At 43.7% G+C, this 20,229-nt stretch overlaps 1 protein-coding gene across 4 annotated transcripts; it reads left to right on the top strand.

Annotated features, from left to right (window-relative positions):
• Positions 1–1,164: 1,164 nt before the first annotated feature.
• LOC143300485 (cathepsin L-like peptidase) lies at positions 1,165–20,146 on the top strand. Of its 4 annotated transcripts, none has more exons than XM_076614196.1 (8): positions 1,165–1,314; positions 2,233–2,396; positions 4,174–4,279; positions 5,038–5,199; positions 7,143–7,266; positions 10,120–10,220; positions 13,233–13,513; positions 20,012–20,146. In XM_076614196.1, exons 2-8 carry the CDS (start codon positions 2,242–2,244, stop codon positions 20,025–20,027), a joined length of 945 nt encoding a protein of 314 aa, XP_076470311.1. In that variant the 5' UTR covers positions 1,165–1,314; positions 2,233–2,241; the 3' UTR covers positions 20,028–20,146. The 4 variants fall into 4 exon arrangements, with proteins under 4 accessions (XP_076470311.1, XP_076470309.1, XP_076470308.1 ...); XM_076614194.1 differs by lacking the exon at positions 20,012–20,146 and adding an exon at positions 14,603–15,554 and having other exon boundaries at positions 2,242–2,396; XM_076614193.1 differs by lacking the exon at positions 20,012–20,146 and adding an exon at positions 14,603–15,554.
• Positions 20,147–20,229: the final 83 nt, after the last annotated feature.

Below are 20,229 nucleotides of genomic sequence, written 5' to 3'. Positions count from 1 at the left end.
ATCAAGTGCCAATGCTTGGGACTATTTCCCACAATGCAATTTTCAAATGTTGGCAATCTCTCTTTCTCTCCCTCCCTCCCTCCCCCTCCCTCTGTGTGTGTGTGTGTGTGTGTGTGTGTGTGTGTGTGTGTGTGTGTGTGTGTGATTAACAATACGAGATTGAAATGTATTCTTTCAGTAACCTAATTCTTTCACAACGATTTTATTTTTCCGGAGATGATGTAATTTTATTTTCATATTACAGACATTGCGGTTGACTTGTTTTACATACTTTCATTTTGGGCAGAAAACTCTAATGCACTGAGTTCAAAGCCAATCAGTTCAGCAAATTCAACTTTCACATTAACTATATTCATACTTCAGTGAAACTTCATCAGACGCCGGGGTCCAGTTTGAAAGCACAAGATAGCTGAAAGTCGTATATATATATATATATATATATATATATATATATATATATATATATATATATATATATATACATACATACATATAAATTTTGAGCTCTGTCATCAAACATAGGGGAAAAGACAATTTCCTGTGATGTTACAGGCGATGCAAGTTGTATCTACGCTTATGCAAGACTAACGCAGAATGTCATCTTCTTCTTAGTCTTCTTCCTTTATACGGCCAACATTATTTTACTGATGATTTTGTCGTAGTTTGGGGAGATTGTCGAAGATTGCGCTGTTGTGAGGAGAGAAAAAAAATTATATAAGCATGCCTGCTGCTGTCGAAAATATACAAGCACACCAGAAAATACTGATCAACTCATGACAGAGCCTCCTCCTGAAAAAGCTCATGGCATAGGCGCAGGGAAATTTATGAAGATACGTACCTTTTGTGCTGGTGGAATTTAGGGCCGACGATACCGTGACGTGTGTGTGTGTGTGTGTTTTGTGTGTGAGCGCGCAACTCAATGACTCCGCCTAATGATGCTTTATGTATGTGTTCGCTGAACGAGGCCCATTTTCATCGCGTTAATTCTATTGAGTCACTGAGGTCTAAATCTCTCTCACATACTACAACAACACAAAAACACGCACGCTGACACACTTTGAGTGTGATGCACGATTTTCTCACTGGTAGGCTACAGCAGTTTACACGAACTTGAACATGAACAACCGAGTCTCAATCTATTTCACCTGGACGGGCCGGCTGCGACGCGCTCCGTCGATTCCGACCTGACAGTCACAACTAAATCAGTAAGAATAAGAGGATGCAGGCTTGATCCGTTCCACACTAAACGTTGCACTGAAGAAGAAGAAGAAGGTTGTCAGTTTGTACTGTTGTGGCCTCAGCTTTCCATTTGAGGTTAGTTACTTAATTAACTTTCCATGATGTTTTACTGAATTCCATTGGCCGCGGTATACTGGTGAAAGTCATAAAATGATGTGCATATCAAAGGGGCATCACGTATCTTTTTTTCAGTTTCTTTTCTTCTTTTTTTTTCAGAAAACCTTTCGCCTTCTTTCCATCAGTTTGCAACATAACACATGCAAATACAAAACTGCATGGTTGTCTGCTGCACTTCAACTTGCCGCTGCAAAAATGGCCACCATATACAGCTGCTCGTCTCTGGGCCGCGGCACACCTGACCTCAGTGCAGCTTGCAAAAATGATCTTTCTTAGCCGTGCGTGGAAATTTTTTTTTTTTTCGCTGGATTTTTCTTTCCTCAACTGACTGGGAGTGATAAATATCAAGCCTTCAGCTCTAGCAAATTTGAGAATGTGTGGTGAAATGACATACCATTGCTATGATGATAATATTATTAGTATAATTTGTTCATTAGTGTAGCTGTTTTTATTAGCGTAATCATCATTGTTTTCAATGTAATCAATATTATCCAGTTTGTAAAATTCAAGTTATTTAAGTAATAAATACTATTGATGTATGCGTTGTGTTGGCAGGAGCTCTAGTTGTCACATTTTGTCAACTCGATCTGACGCTGCACAATTCATTTTCTGTCTTCATTGTGCTCTTTTCCTTTTGTTACATCATTGACCATAGTTTTACTGCATTTTCTCTTTTAGCATAATTTAAGTTTAAAAAAAAAATGTATTCTTTAATCAAATCAGCAAGGTGAACGATAAAATGAACAAACTGATAACATCGTGACGATCTATCCGAGACAAGAAACTATAGAGGAAAAGCAACACAGCAAAAACAAAAAAAAGGAGAAAAACTTAAGGTTCACAGTGTGACAACAGTTTTTTCATCTTGATGCCAAGCACTGCCAGATGCCAAGTGCCATGGTGGCACCACTGGTGCTGGGAGTGGCCTGGGTCTGTCTTCAGGCTGCTGATGCTGCTCCCTGGGACCTAGACCGGCAGTGGGAGATCTTCAAACACGTCCACCAGAAGTCCTATGACTCTGACAGGACAGAGGCTGCCAGGTAGACCTTTGATTAGTACATGGATGGGGGTGGGGGGGTGAGGGGCGTGTATGTATGGTTGTGTGTGTGTGTGTGGGGGGGGGGGGGGGGGCGCGACACATGTACTGTACATGCATCTGTTCAGCGGGGGGTCAGGGACACATGTACTGTACATGCATCTGTTCAGTGGGGAGGGGTGGGGACACATGTACTGTACATACATCTGTTCAGTGGGGAGGGGTGGGGACACATGTACTGTACATAATCTGTTCAGTTGGGGGGGGGGACACGTGTACTGTTCAGCAGGGGGTCGGCGACACGTGTACTGTACATACGTCTGTTCGGGAGGGGTTGGGGGGGGGGGCAGACACATGTACTGTACATGCATCTGTTCAGTGGGGAGGGGGGGAACACGTGTACTGTACATACATCTTTTCAGTGGGGAGGGGGGGGGGGACATGTGTACTATACATACATCTATTCAGCAGGTGGGGGGAGGGGCAGGGGGAGGGGACACATGTACTGTACATGCATCTGTTCAGCAGGGCGCGGGGGACACATGTACTGTACATGCATCTGTTCAGCAGGGCGCGGGGGACACATGTACTGTACATGCATCTGTTCAGCAGGGCGTGGGGGACACATGTACTGTACATGCATCTGTTCAGTGGGGGGTGGGGGACACATGTACTGTACATGCATCTGTTCAGTGGGGGTGTGGGGGACATGTACTGTACATACATCTGTTCAGTGGGGGGGGGGGACACATGTACTGTACATGCATCTGTTCAGTGGGGAGGGGTGGGGACACGTGTACTGTACATGCATCTGTTCAGTGGGGGACACATGTACTGTACATGCATCTGTTCAGTGGGGAGGGGTGGGGGACACATGTACTGTACATGCATCTGTTCAGTGGGGGACACATGTACTGTACATGCATCTGTTCAGTGGGGGACACATGTACTGTACATGCATCTGTTCAGTGGGGAGGGGTGGGGGACACATGTACTGTACATGCATCTGTTCAGTGGGGAGGGGTGGGGGACACGTGTACTGTACATGCATCTGTTCAGTGGGGAGGGGGGGAGACATGTGTACTATACATACATCTATTCAGCGGGTGGGGGGAGGGGGGTGACATGTACTGTACATACATCTGTTCAGTGGGGGGGCGGGGGACACATGTACTGTAAATGCATCTGTTCAGCAGGGTGCAGAGGACACGTGTACTGTACATGCATCTGTTCAGTAGGGGGCGGGGGACACATGTACTGTACATGCATCTGTTCAGTGGGGGGCAGGGGACACATGTACTGTAAATGCATCTGTTCAGTGGGGAACACATGTACTGTACATGCATCTGTTCAGTGCAGGCTTAGATCTGAAAGGATCAAAATGTGACATTCTGCATGCATCTGTCCACTGCTTGTATGTGATTTATGGATCAGCGTTTACTGTAAGTGTGTCTGCAGAAGACACATGAATAACGAGACGACACATAATCATTGATGTGTATCTCCATCTGTTATCACATGTGAAAGATCTATAGATGAGAGTGGCAGTGTGACGTGTAGAGGGCAAACATGTATCCATTGCAGGTGTTAGACCAAGCTGAGTATCTTAACTGAGGAAGTTGTTAGGGCTCTGCGAGGATCTGTCACTGCAGCTGCAAGATCTGGAACTGCATTTGTACTGTGTGTACATTGTCAACTGCAGGTGTACTGTGTGAACATCTTCACTGCAGGTGTTTAATCGTGGAGCACCCGCTTACTGTGCATCTATCTGGTGATTGCAGGCGCAAGATCTGGGAGAGCAACCTGAAGATGATTGTGCGGCACAATCTCCAAGCTGACCGTGGGGTCCACAGCTACAGGCTGGGCATCAACCACCTGGCGGACATGGTGAGTGCAGTGTCAGCATTCTCCACTGTCACCTTGCACAGATAATAAGAAGGTATCACCGTGACAAAGACATCGCTTCCTGGGAAACTGGTGTCCTTGACCGCTGTTGCTGGAGGATGCTGTGCTCTAGTGGCATAAAGACGTTTGAAAACAAGAGAACGCTGGCCATTAAGGAGAAGCATGAGCGAAGGAAGCAGGGCTCAACTTCTGGAGATGTTTTCCCTTGCAACACCTGTGGGAAGTGCTGCTGCGCATCCAGAATCGGCCTCTTCTCCCATATGAGGACACACACTGACAGCTAAGCCTGCCTGCCTACTCATCCGTCGGTCTGACGGGAGACTCCATCATCACTGCAAAAGATAATCCACCACACACTACCTTCATGCCACATCTACAGGATGGTCAGGACAAAAACACACCTCTTAGTAATGTTCGGATATGTGTGCATGGATTGTGTGTTCATGTGTTTGCAGGTGTGTGTGCACATAGGTAACGCATGCCTACGTTTGTGTATATATGTCTTTAAATTGGATGGGTAACTGAGTCGCTGAATGAATGAAGAAGTGATCAGTCGGTGGATCACTCTGAATGATAAATGAATCCATTTTGCTTATCAAGTTTTTTTGTTTTGTTTTGTTTTTTGCTCTTTTTTTTTTTTTTTTTTTTTGCAATTGTATACTTTTAGTGATTGACTGGTTGTTTCACACTATTTACTCGTATTCCTTCATTTAATGTTGGTCGTGTAATTCTATGAATAGACGCAGACCGAAATTGTCAAAACGCTGAACGGATTCAAGACGTCGGCTGTCAAGTTGAACGAGACGGCAGAGTCCATCCTGTACCTTTCTTCTTCTGCTAGCGACCTGCCACAGTCAGTGGACTGGAGGACCAGAGGTTACGTCACTTCTGTCAAAAACCAGGTCCTTGAAAAAGCACACACATTAACTGCATGAACTATGCACGCATCATACACATGCATGCAAGTCGTCTCCTTTCCTCCCCCTCTCTCACTTCTTGACAGTGATGATCAGTATTTATATAGCGCATTTTTAGAAAATTTTGTATGAAAGGCATTTAGATGAATTCTATACATTAGACTTGTAATTTGTCTTGGATGTGCTGTTGGTGTCAAATTTAGAAAATGTTTGGGATTAGCCACATTCTTTGTGTTTACACAGTATTGGTAATATTGATTATTTTAATCTATAAGCAATTTCTTAAACCGATTTCTGGATACATTTTCTATACTAGATGTAGATCTAACTGGATGTCAAGTTGCATTGCGCCTTCGAAATTTCGTGCTGCTTTTCTAGCTGCTTGGTCTCCACTCATCAGAAGATATTCCACAGTGTGAAGGTACCCAGCTGAGGGTTATATTAATGCCCTGTTTGGTCAGTTGATGAATAATATTTGTTCCAATGTACCTTTTATTTACCTGTGTGCTAGCTGAAACGGTAGCGTAAGCAGCACTGACTTGAAGTTGTGTACCTTGTGAATGAAGAGAGTTACCACTCTTTACTATTTGTTAAATCATTTCATCTCCTGGCCTCATTCTTTGTTAATTTCCAGTTGAAAAACCACTGAGGCAACCATGTGTGTGTTCTGTATTGTCTGTGTTCTGTGTGGCTTGTTCAGGATAAAGAGGCTATGCCAGTCTTGAATAAAAGCTAATTTGTGTTCGCACATTTCTTCTGTCTTTGCTGCTGTGTGCACATGTCAAATGATCGGTATAAGGACAGGCCTAGCGCCTCCTTTTTGAGGAAGTGTCTGGGTTTGTTCCAATGTACCTTTTATTTACCTGTGTGCTGGCTGAATCGGTAGCGTAAGCAGCACTGACTTGAAGTTGTGTACCTTGTGAATGAAGAGAGTTACCACTCTTTACTATTTGTTAAATCATTTCATCTCCTGGCCTCATTCTTTGTTAATTTCCTGATGAATAATGTTTTATTTCCATTGTCATTTCAGTTCGCTTCTTTAGATTTGGAGAATCAAAGCTTGTAATACTGACTTTGAGTCTACACATAACAAAACAAAACAACCAGTTTTCGGAATGTCTGAAATGTATTTTGAGGCCAGAAGTAAGGCCACAAACCCTGAGTGTGGATTTGAAATCCAGAGCTCTGAAGACTTTTATTCCACGTTCAATCCACCTTTTAAATTCTTGAGAACTCTGTGTGTGCGCGCGCGCGCGTACTCTCATGTGAGACGTGTGAAAGTCTGTGCATGATAGGCTGTATCTTGTTCTAGTTGTGTGTGTGTGTGTGTGTTTACTGAGCTTAAAAACGTGACAATTGGTTATAATGAATGTGCAATATGCAGGATGAATGTACAATGGAATATGTCTAATGCTAACGTCCATATTCTAAATATATTCTGTTTAATAATTACGATGTAATAATTAATTGCAATATTTTTAAAAGCGAATATGTGAAATGCTTTTATTTGAGAACATATGTTTATTACTCTTGTTTAATCAAGTAATCTGCGTGGGTTGGGGGTGCGGGTGTGTGCTGATTATCTGGTTGCAGTTTTCCGCAATTTATTCTTATCTGTCTATTATAATCAATGTGCAGTATAGTAGGCTATGTTTATAATTATATTCAAATAATGTTTCTTAATTCTTTCTGTTTTTACATTAAGAATACTAGTTATTACCTGCAGTGTGTGGATGTATGTATGAAACGGTGTATGTGATATTTTTTACATTTGTATCTTCGTAATATTCGTAAAAGCTGTTGTTGACTTTTACAGTTATGGTCCCCATGTTGTTTACTTGTCTATGTTGTGATAATGCACCTGACCAAATTTCTCCAGTTGGAGATAATAAAGTTATTCTTATCGTATCTTATCTTAACATGTTCAGGGGAACTGTGGGTCGTGCTGGGCCTTCTCCAGCACAGGAGCCCTGGAAGCACAACACTTCAACAAAACAGGGAGGCTCATGTCCCTCTCTGAACAGAACCTGATGGACTGCTCCTTCACTGAAGGTCAGTCAGGCATGGCCCCCTCCACCCTATGTTGTTGTTTTTTTTTCTCTTCTTATATTTTCAACTCTTTACCAAGCATTTCTCTGGAGACCTGTTTGTCGTAGCTTTGCTCGGTGTGCTGGCTGCTTTTGACAAGACTGATACTCTTACTGCCTCATGCTCCCCTGTGTCAATACTCTCTCTGCTTCATTCATACTCTATCCATGTTGACACTCTCCCTGCTTCATACCCCCCCACCCCACCCCCATGTTGACATTCACCCTGCTTCATAACCCCCCCACCCCCCCCCCATGTCAACAATCTCCTGGCTTCATACTCCTCCTGTGTTGATACTCTCCATGCTTCATACTCCTCCCATGTCAACTCTCCCTGCTTCCTCCTCCCCACCCCTATGTCGATACTCTCCCTGCTTCATACTCCTCCTGTGTTGATACTCTCCATGCTTCATACTCCTCCCATGTCAACTCTCCCTGCTTCCTACTCCCCCCATGTTGACACTCTCCCTGCCTCTTACTCCTCCCATGTTGATACTCTCCCTGTTTCCTATTCCCCTGTGTCAACACTCTCCCTGCTTCATACACCCCCACCCCATGTCAAAACACTCCCTGCTTCATAACACCCCCCCCCCCACCCCCCCCCCCCACACACACACACCCTGTCAAGTCTCTCACTGCTTCATACTCCTCCCATGTCGATATTCTCCCTGTTTCTGACTCCCCCATGTGAACACTCTCCCTGCTTAATACTCCCCCCCCCCCCCCCATGTCAACACTCTCCCTGCTTCATACTCCTCCCGTGTCGACATTCTCCCTGCCTCATACCCCCCTCCCCCATGTCAACTCTCCCTGCTTCATACTCCCCCCCCCCCCCAATGTCGATACTCTCCCTGCTTCACATTCTCCAATGTCGATACTCTCCCGGTTTCCTACTCCCCTGTGTCAACACTCTCCCTGCTTCATACTCCTCCTGTGTTGATACTCTCCATGCTTCATACTCCTCCCATGTCAACTCTCCCTGCTTCATCCCCCACCCCTATGTCGATACTCTCCCTGCTTCATACTCCCCCCCCCCCCCATGTTGACACTCTCCCTGCTTCATACTCCTCCCATGTTGATACTCTCCCTGTTTCCTATTCCCCCGTGTCAACACTCTCCCTGTTTCATACACCCCATGTCAATACACTCCCTGCTTCATAACCCCCCCCCCCCCTCTTGTCAACACTCTCACTGCTTCATACTTCTCCCATGTCGATATTCTCCCTGTTTCTGACTCCCCCATGTGAACACTCTCCCTGCTTAATGCTCCCCCCCCCCCCCCCCACCAACCCCCATGTCAACACTCTCCCTGCTTCATACTCCTCCCGTGTCGACATTCTGCCTGCTTCATACCCCCCTCCCCCCCCCCCCCCCCCCTGCCACATGTCGACATTCTCCCTGCTTCATACTCCTCCCATGTCGATACTCTCCCTGCTTCATACTCCTCCCATGTCGACATTCTCCCTGCTTCATACTCCCCCCCCCCCCCCCATGTCGATACTCTCCCTGTTTCAACCCCCCCCCCCATGTTGATACTCTCCCTGCTTCATACTCCCCCCCCCCCCATGTCGATACTCTCTCTGTTTCATAACACCCTCCCCCCCCACCCACCCCATGTCGATACTCTCCCTGCTTCATACTCCCCCCCTCCAACTCCGTGTCAGCACTCTCCCGGTTTCCCACTCCCCTGTGTCAACACTCTCCCTGCTTCACACACCTCCCATGTCAACACTCCCTGCTTCATACCCCCCTGTCAACACTATCATACCCCCCCCCCCTCCCCTGTCAACACTCTTCCTGCTTCATACTCCCCCCCCCCCATGTCGATACTCTCCATGTTTCTGACTCCCCCATGTGAACACACTCTCTGCTTCATACCCCCCCCCCCCCCCTCTGTCAACACTCTCCCTGCTTCATACTCCTCCCATGTTGATACTCTCCCTGTTTCCTACTCCCCCATGTGAACACTCTCCCTGCTTCATAACCCCCCCCCCCCCCCACCACCCATGTCAACACTCTCCCTGCTGCTTCATACCCCCCCCCCCCCACCCCCCTTCAACACTCTCCCTGCTTCATACTCCTCCCATGTCCATACTCTCCCTGCTTCATACTCCCCAATGTGAACACTGCTTCATACTCCCCTCCCCCTGATGTCAGCACTCTCCCTGCTTCATACTCACCACCCCCAATGCCGACACTCTTGCCTGCTTTATACCCCCCCCCCCCCCCACCCCCCTATCCCCCCATGTCAACACTCTCCCTGTTTCATACTCCCACCCCATGTTGTTACTCTCTCCGTTTCCTACTCCCTGTGTCAAAATTCTCCGTTTCATACTCCCCTTACTTACCATCAGTATCAATTTACACATTGTCCACTTTTCTTACCCTTCTGATCACATCTGTTATTGACAATGCAAGTGAAAGAAATTTGCACTGCCATTTTGATTAGAAAAAAAAAAGAAGGAATAATATACAGTGAATACATCCTTGCATGATTTGTGTGTGTGTGTGTGTGTTTGTGCATGATTGTATGCATGAGATTGTCCTTGTGTAGTTTTTGTGCATGATTGTGTGTGCAACAGTGTGTGTGTGTGTGTGTGTGTGTGTGTGTGTGTTTGGTATTACTGTTTAACTGTACCATTTTCATTGACTGTTAGATTATTCATTTACAGACATATCCATGCATGAATATTTGGAGACAAGTAAAATGCATTATATCAAGTAATTCTTATTGTTGTGACAGCTATTTTTCCATGGAAATAAAAGATTAGATATACAACTATGAGACTGTAGTATATTGCCTCTGTTTACATAACAGGAAATGTGGGCTGCAGGGGAGGTACCATGAACGCTGCCTTCATATATGTCCACAAAAATAAAGGCATTGACACAGAGCAGTCCTACCCTTATGAAGGCAAGGTCAGTATTGGAATAAAAAAAAAAAAATTACATACTTATTTCTGTAGTATTAAAAATAATTTTTTTTAAAGTTATCTCTTATGCAAGATGGCTGAGTATTGAAAACAAAATCAGTTGATACTTGCAAAATTAAGAACAGGAAAACTAATTTAAAAAAAAGAAAAAAAAAAAGTGCTAACAAGTTAACTACTTTGTGAATGTAAGATTACTTATGTTGTTGTCATTCTGATTATCAGCTAGTTACCCTTCATACCTCAAATGGATAAGATCACAGTTCAGCCATAAGCAGAAAAATCTGACCCCATGATCAGCCCTCTGCCCCACTCCTTGTGTTTGAGGGAGTGTATTGGTTTGGGCATGTTTGTCATGGACCACAGTGCGTAACCTTATATCATGCCCGTTTTAGTTAACATGGCTTTTGTCGAAGGAGGACATAATTACCACTGGAAAGTGCTGGAGTGATTCCCGGACTGTTCACCTGGTGAAGACCAGTCCAGAGAGGCTGCTTGTTATCCCCCCTTCCTTCTGGCCATTCAAACTGGTCAAAGGGATAACCACAGGACTGAAGTGAAACAGAATCCAGTGGGTGCTGTGGACCCATCTACAAGACCTGGAGTATGTGGATGATCTGGCACTACTGTCCTACAGCAATAAGCTGATGCTGGGGGCGCGGGGGGGAAGCAAAATAAAGCACACACACACACACACACACACACACACACAAAGCCAGCATCCATTTAAGCACAAATTGGCCTTAACATCCACAACTTAACTCACTCGGGACGACAAGTTTTCTCCCTTGCTTTTCCCCACAGACGGCCCATTTGTATGGGTTTGGAAAAAAATTACAAAAAATACAAAATACTGTGTAAGAAAATGAAACTTTCAGAACTGGTTTATTACGTGTTGAGCTATTACATATAAAAAAAATCAAATTTCTCATCTTATTTTTACAGTTTTGCCATATGTAGAAAATACTGCCAATTTTTCACCCCGAATCACCATACCCATGCTCGCTTTCTGCATTAAATTCGCTTTCTTCTTCGTCATCATCCACCTCTTCAATGTCCGACCCTTCAGTTTGTAGCATTTCAAGTACTTCGGCAACCCTAAAACGTTGCCGTCACTGCCTTGTTCGCTTCACAACATTCTGAGAAGAGCCCGCTTTGCTAACAGGCTGGCACGCAAGCAGACGACCGGTCAGTGACTTTGTCAGCGTGTGTGCGAGACGGGCCACACATCCCAGGCTGACCAATCATACCATTCGATTGTGGAGTGACCCAGAATAGCGCACTCTGCTTGGCTAATCACAAAATGTGTACAGCGCATGATGGAATTTTACTTTCGGAGAATGCTATTCCATTCCTTCGTCCGAAACCGAATACGTTTTGTGTAGGAATGCGTGAGCATTCCTTTGTCCGGAAAGAGTTAAAAAGGGAAAAAGAAAGATCCTGAAAACAGCACGACCAGTTCCCACCTAATCACACTGAATGGGAGCGCACTTGAAGTCAGTGCATTCATTCACTTTCTTACGCAGGGTCACTGACAAGGCAAAGAACAGCTTTCTGTCGGCTCAAGAACATATGCTTCTTGAGCTAATAAAAAAAAAACTTCTTTCAATAGTTTCATCAAGATTAGGCTGTTCAACTCCCTATCTAAAATCAGACCTACTACATGGAGCAAAAACATGGAGAACAGCAATGAGAAGAACCTGATAAAAAAAAAAAAGTGAAAGTATTGAATGAATGCTTTAGTTGTAAATGTAAAAGAAATTGAAAGAAGACACAGAAAATGTGGAAACGTACATAAAAATAGAGGCATGGGGAATCTCCAAATAGGCCTTTGTCTATTTTCTATATCAGTCATTCTCCTCTACTACTGATTGTAACATCAATTCATAATTTTTCACAGTTTCACCAGGTGGTTATTGTAGTGGGAGGGAGATAAAAGGATGGTTATAATAAAGAATACAAATAAATGCTTCTGTATTATCTTCTGTTCCCTCTTCATATTCAAGACGCAAAACAAACTTCCAAGCTGGAACATGTTTACCATTCCAAGTGTATGTTCAATAAAACAGATACATCATTCAGTATGGAGATTGTTTGGTCAAGTTCTTTTCTGCAATGAGGTCACATCATGACAGACTGAATATTAGCCGCCACTGGATATTTAGGTGTCTGTACTTGCACCTCTCTATAGTTTTGTCAGTACAAGGGAGTAAATGGGTCAGTTTTGTCAGTACAAGGAAGCATTGGGTTATATTCCGACTAGCAGAAACGCTCGACTGTAGTCTGTGAAGATGGATGGATCAGTACATTAATGCTACAGTAAAAAACACAAATAGAATAGCATGCATGATCACCCATTTCATCCAGTATCAAAATAAAGATGTCATGCTGCCATTATGTGAAACATTAGTAAGACCAATATTGGAATATGGTGATGTGGTATGGTCCCCCTACCTTAGAAAACATTGACTTGATTGAAAATGTACTGAGAAGATTTACCAAGCAAATTATAGGGATAGGTAGTATGTCCTACGAAGAGCGACTAAACTAGTTTGAAACTCCCAAGCCTGGAATATTGCAGGTTAAGGAGTGATATCATTGAGAATGTATGTAAAATTCTACATGGACATTATGATAAGAGCACAACACAAAATCTTTTCACTCTAAAGGACAGCCACTAAAACTAATGAAGACATTCACCAAATCAAACCTTTTTTCCCACTTTTTTACTAACAGGGTTGTTAACTTCTGGAATAATATGCCCAGCAACATTGTCACTGCAGGAACACTTAACAATTTTAAGAATTTATTAAACACTGGAAGGATTATGGCTTCCTACTAAATTTCTCCATATGAAGCAACCATAACATTAGTAATTGTGGACTCAAAAAAAAAAAAAAAGTTAAAAAAAAAAATCGTAATGATCAGGCAAATTGCTGAGGAAGCCTAAAAGCTGTAACCCACGTGATATATGTTAGTACTTTTTGACGGCATGTTGCAGAACGACGGATGCCGCTTCAGGACCTCTGATGTCGGGGCCACAGACAACGGCTATGTGAATGTGGCGCCCAAGGGGAGCGAACTGGCCTTGCAGAGGGCCCTGGCCGAGGTGGGGCCCATCTCTGTCGGCATTGACGCCTCCCTGTCCACTTTCCATTTCTACAAGTCTGGCGTGTACTACGACCCAAACTGCAGCGCTCTGTGGCTGGACCATGGGGTGCTGGCTGTGGGGTATGGCCACTCTGTGGTAGGCAGTCAGGACTTCTGGCTCGTCAAAAACAGGTACTGACTTTAGACTGTTCATGTCTGGTAAAACCGCATTGTATGTGCTGATATGTTTCGTTACTCCTGTCAAGACATTCTTTGGCTGTGATTGTGTATGCTTATTAACCAGTATTACTATATGAAGAACCAGAGTTGGAAAAAAAAAAAGAAGTATTTTTATCCGGTCCTCTCTTCTGTAGATAAAATCTACTCAGTTAAGTACATGAAGCTCATTGTTATGCTGTTGATCAGGCATTTGCCAAACAGATGTGGTGTGGCGTACATTGATTTTTTCTGAATGATGGGAGCAATAGCCGAATGGTTAAAGCGTTGAACTTTCAATCTGAGGGTCCCAGGTTCGAATCTTGGTAACAGTGCCTGGTGGGTAGAGGGTAGAGATTTTTCCAATCTCCCAGGTCAGCATATGTGCAGACCTGCTAGTGCCTGAACCCCCTTCATGTGTATACACACTAAGGAGATCAAATACGCACGTTAAAGATCTTGGAATTCATGTCGGCGTTCGGTGGGTTATGGAAACAAGAACATACCCAGCATGCACACCCCAGAAAACGAAGTATGGCTGCCTACAATGCGGGGTAAATGAGCAAAACGGTCATTCACGTAAAATGTAGCATGTCTGAGTGTGTATGTATGCATGACTAAAACCTGATGGAATGACACAGGAAACGAATGACGAGCGCCCAGTGGCAGCCGTCAGTCGGCTCTACCCAGGTAGGCAGCCTGTTGTGCAAATGACCCTGTGTCTGTAAAGCGCTTAGAACTTGGTCTCTGACCGAGGATAGGCACTGTATAAGTCTCCATACCAATCAGTCAATGTAGTGACGCCTCCTTGAGGAAGTGATACTTCTGGGAGGTATCGGTGATTAGGGTTTGAGAACATCCAACTTGTTTAAACTGGGAGGTGTACATTTTAATCAATGCTCCCACCCAATTTTACCCATGCAGCACTGCCCTTAAGCAGATGAAAAACAAAACAAACAAACAAACAAAAAGATTTGTGTGTTACAAATGTGCACATACACAAAGTTATTTTGACTGTTTGTTGCGTACTCATTATAAAACTGTACTGAAAATCATTTTGTGCAGCTGGGGAGGGGGATGGGGACAGAAAGGCTACATTCTGATAGCTCGCAACAGAGGCAACGCTTGTGGCATCGCTTCTTCGGCCAGCTACCCTGTGGTTTGATGCCCTTCCTGATGTCATTGTTCCAACAATGACCCTGCCACCTGAAGGTCTTTCTGCTCTCATCATTCCACAGTCAGTTTCTCGAGAACACACTCCTGGAGGTGTTCTTGCTGAATACCATTCCATGCTCAGTGACATCGATTTCAAGACCTGCTTCTGCTGAACCATTCCACGACCAGCTGCCCTGTTGTGTGTGCCGGTTTCTGTTCAACTATTTCATTGTCATCTGCTCCACTGTGCAGACTTGCTACTGTTTCATGGGCAGCTATCCCATTGTGCGGACATATGTCTTCCAAGGCAGACCAACTTCACTGAGTTGATAAAACTGTTATCAGGGCCAACTGCTTAGCTGTGTATTACATGACCATTTTTGTGTGTACACCCATTATTTCATAACCCTTGTGCAAGGGCATGATTCTTTAAAATGCCTGTCTTGTGTCGGCCTGTGCTGAACCATTCCCCACTCTCCTGTTGCATAGACGTCTTCCTGCTGAACTGCCCAAAGACCAACTCATCATGCAGACTGGTTTTCACCCAACCACCCAGGCTGCAGACCACTTTCTACCAAATCACCCCCAACACCAAGCAGCAACTCCTTACTTCTTGATCATTTCTGCTGTGTGGTCATTCCTTCTGAATCATTGCACAGTTGGCCACCCATCTGTGTTGACCAGTTGTTTTTTTCTGAACCAAGCAACTTCTGAGATATGCTACATTGTTCCTGAAACTGACCAAAACTCCAACCCCTCTCCCTGCCTGTTGTGTAGAACAAAGCCACAGTCTCTTAATATCTACTTATGTGGCCTTCAGTTTTGATAAATATCTGAAACCAGCATACTGTTGTGGATGTTTGACTGCTTTGAATTCAGGATATTATTATTTCCTGTGTGTGAGAATGACAACAAATGTTGCAAATCACACACAAAGAAAAGCCCCAGGATCCAAGACCAAGTTGTGTGTGTTATTAAACCCCAAAATGTCCTTTACATATAAAAACGTTCTACACACACACACACACACACAAAAGGATGCCGACAATAAATCTGACATCTGACTGGAAATTTCTTTAAAACCAAAAGGAGAAAATCACCAAACTGGCAAAACTATAAACTTGGGCTATAAATAGTCCAAGTTGCACTTGCTTGTGCCATGCTTGCATCTGTCAGTCTTTGCTTGCCATATTCTGAAAATGTTTCCAGATAAAGAGGAAAGTGCTCACCAAGGCCACAGTACATGCAATCATAGTGAGCCAAGTTAATAGTAGGGAAAGTTGCTGCCCTGCTAAAATTGCCCTTTTTGTAAACAAGGCAATAGCACTGTCAGGTTTGATCTGCATAAGTGGTAATCTGGGGGCAGCCGTCCTTTGAAGGAAATAAAAAGCACTGGCTTTCCAGTATGGATCCAATACATGAATGGATATTAATCCAAACAGATACCATGCCTGAATACAAATGGTACTTGATGAAAAAACAAGAACAAACAAAAAACAAAAACACTTGCAATCAGAAATAATCAAGTCAAGTTTATTTCAAAAATTTCATAGAACAAAAGTGTTAATAAATAAATACTTATTTCTTCGATTTACAGACTCTGCATTCATGTGAATACCGTATCCAAAGCTGTATATTGTGGTAGATTTACCAAGTGGAGAGGTATGAATAGAGTTCTGCAAAAAATACAAAAATTCCTTGCTCCTGCATTCAAATGCAAGGGGAAGATTCTTCTAAAATTACATTTAAAACACTGCTGCAATGGCAGGTACAGATGACACTCATCTGCAAAGAACCACTGTAACACCACCTATAGGGTGCCACTGAAGGCCAGCCTTAGAAGGTAGAATGTGGGCGCAATCTTTTACGAGGGTCAGTGCTGGGTTTGTGTGAATTCAACCTCTATTTTTCCATGCAGAGAAGTTTGGAGGGAAATCAATCCCATCTCAGTATGCCGTGAAAACTAGATTTATTCTCCAATCATTGTATGTGAAATGGGATGTGTTTTGATTGCAACATTCAACAAGAACCTTATCCTATCTGGAACGCATGTGATATAAAAAATGAAATTCATGCTGCGATGCAACCCGAGGTGGCTTTTCTCTCATCACTCCATGGTGGATAAACATTGTGGAAGACACTGGATGACTATTCAAGGTGGAAGTGTGGTTTCAATTCTGATGAGATGGTCATGAGAACATAACCTCCACTCCCCACTTCGGCATTTGTCATCAACATGACAAACCAACCCCACAAAAAGCAACTGTACTTGAAATGTTGTGTTTACAAAAAAAAGCCACTTTCAGCATTACGCAATAACTGCAAATATCGATGATGCTCTCTGTAACTGAACTCAGCAGAACATTAACGGAATGAGATGTTTATGCAATCAGTTTTCTTCAAGTGGGTTCCCATGGGTCCTTACGCTCCCTGGCTTCATCTTCCCTCCTAGCTCCACCTTCAGACTTCTCAATAATTTTTCACATATATTCTCAACCCCTTCCACACCCATTCTTTTTTTTATTTTAATTTTTATGATTTTTTTTTTTTTTTTTTTTTAAAGTTTTAAAGCCTTCAAAGCCTGGTGTGACAAGAGACTTGCACTTTTAAAATTTCAATTTTTTTTTTCTATTTATGCTTTTTTATTTATATTATCCCCCCCCCCCCCCCACTCCCTATATCACAGACTTGCATAATTTTTCACAAAATCATCTTCAAAATGGCACAATTCCTCAACACTGAATAATTATTTTACCCCTCCTATGTAGATCCACAACAACAATTGCGCACAATTATATTTGATGTATCACTGAGGTTTTTTTGGGGGTTTTTTTTTTTACTGCCCTCCCGCCCATGGCACCAGTACTGAACTTCAACAATACTTAAATACAAAACTGCTCCCCCCCCCCCCCTCCCCCTTTCAACTAAGAGCAACTAGTTTTTGGCTCCCCCAACTCTATGCCTTGCTAACAACATGAAACCCCACCATCAGCACCCCTCAAACACACATCCGTATTTAAACTTTAATTAACAAATCTTTTTACAACCCATACTCTTCAGACCCCCCTTTCAGAAAAAAGCGTGGAGAGAGTTTAACATTCTCTTCTCAGGTCAATACTTCAACAAACGGCCAACCCCTCCCAACAAAACATCCCCCCTCACCCCCCCCCCCCCCCCCCCACCACCCCCTTTTTTATCTCAAACCACCACCACCACCTTCCAATTCTGCAGGCCTGGTGTGAGGAGGCGGCGGCCACATCAGGGTTCCTTTTTTTTTTTAACGCTGTTTGGGGGAGATCTGCCCGTGGGGCAGGGACTTGAGGTTGCACAGCAGCTGGAAGTGTGCGCCCTGGCTGGCACCTTTCTTCTTGGTCTTGCTGGTCTGGGACACGGCGCGGTGCAGCTGGCTCGACTGCTTCATCAGCTGCTGCACTGTCTCCCTGCGCTGCATGATGGGCGCCTCCCCTTCAAAGTCCGGCTGCTGCGGGTACAGCGAGTCTCCTGAGGGAGTGAAACCAGATTTGTATTTACCTTAAACCGCTGGAATCAAGATTTAGCAACTAACATGGTTTTTTTTTCTTCTTTCCTCCTTCTTCACCCAGCCCTACTGCATTAAAACACACATTAAAAGAAGAAAAACAAAGTTCTTAGAGGGAGTGAGAAAGACGAACCATGAAAACAGAAATACATCAACACCAACACTCCACCAAAATAAGAAGAAAAAAATAACAATAAAACAGACCACATATACCTGTTTACACATACACAATAAATATGTAACTAAGAAAACGTGGACATAAATGAAGCATCTTACCTTACTCATGAGAGACTAAAAAATAGGAATAGAATGAACACACACTGAGAAAAAACACACCGTTACTGACTCGGACAAATAAATCCACACACTGTGACCAACATGAAGGTCTGCCTAGGAAGCCAGAGAATCCGAGGGTGCAGGATCAAATCCCACACTCGCCAGGATTTTCTCCCCCACCACTAGACCTTTAGTAGTGGTCTGGATGCTAGTCATTCTGATGAAACACAAAACTGAGGTCCCATGTGTAGCTTGCACTTAGGGCACATGAAAGAACCCATGGCAACAAGAGAGTTATCCCTGGCAAAATTTCATAGTAACATCCACACTAATGTACATGTGTGTGTGCGCACCCGCACGTGCGTGCGCACATGACAAAAGCCTGTCTGAATAACATGGGAAATGAATGATAAGTACATAAAGGCAACTCTCAGTCAGCTCTACTCAGGCAGGAAGCCTGCTGTACAAATCAAATGACTGTAAAGTGCTCTGAGCTTGGTCTCTGACTGAGGATAGGTGCAATATATATCAGTGATAATAACAAACTCACTGGGCTATGGGAGTGGGGGCCGTATAACTAAGGCAGTCTACCTGTCTGAGAACATTTTTCAGAACGTTATGTATTTCACCCATTTTATATATGTACGAGCTAATCTCGTGTTATTAGACTTTTACTTGTTTCAGAGCCATCATCAAAATAGGTTATGTTTAGAACCATTCAAGGAGATCTACCACTGAAGTGCAAAAACAATCAAAAGTGCCCACTGAAGTAGCTGTGTTTATACTTTTCCATTGTAGTGTATATTATTTTCGCCTATCTTGTCACTTTCTACTGTTGCTGCCACAGAAGTGAAACATCTTAGAAGAACTGCCTTGTTCACCAACCTCAAAGTGCCAAACCACTTTTGGCAATGCAAGATAATTGCATTGATTGTATCATGTTTTGTCACAATCATGCTAGCAGATTTCATCTTAGTGAAATTCGCACTGCTCTTTCTGGGGAAATCACATCGCCAGCCACAGCGCAGTGTCACACATACATTTCTTTTTCTTCTCTTTTTTGTTTTTTGTCTGCCAAGTGTATTTGTTTCACTCTCACAGAATTTTGTCTGGGACAACCCTCTCGTTACTGTAGGTTCTTTGAAATGCGCAGAGTGCATGGTGCACACGTGGTCTGGGTTTATCATCTTATCCAAACTGATATGGGGTAACCACACCACCCAGCCTGATCTAATTCCTGTGTGAGTCAGCAGAACAACTGCCACAAAGTCATGCAAGTGACACTCTACATGACAACAGCATTCACTTCTAAAACTGCTCATCTCTGTATGATCTCATGGGTCTAATGAAAATATCTGAATGGGTTGTCTTCTGTCCAGCCCAAGATGGTCTCTTGAATCCACTTCATATGGCTGACACCTTGTCTGAAGAAAGAAATCCAACCTGTATGTCAGTCCACAAACTGAAAACCTTAGGTGAAGAATACAATGGTCTGGTCTGTGTAGGTCTCAACCGCCCTGACTACGAGTGGATCTTCCCTCCCATCCATGGCCAAGACTGATGGTGCCAGCACAGGTTGAGAACCACCTTCTGCAAGGGCAGGCTGGGATGGAAGGCAGGCTGAGAGCACAACCAACGACACAAGAAAGGAAATTCCTAACAAATCAACAACAAATACATTAAAACTAGGTAGTTGCAAGGACAAACTGGGAATGGAACTGGT

Source organism: Babylonia areolata, chromosome 26, assembly GCF_041734735.1.
Source record: "Babylonia areolata isolate BAREFJ2019XMU chromosome 26, ASM4173473v1, whole genome shotgun sequence".
Lineage (NCBI taxonomy): Eukaryota > Metazoa > Mollusca > Gastropoda > Neogastropoda > Buccinidae > Babylonia > Babylonia areolata.
Note: the sequence above shows the minus strand (reverse complement) of the source record. Positions and strands in the feature narration are given on the sequence as shown.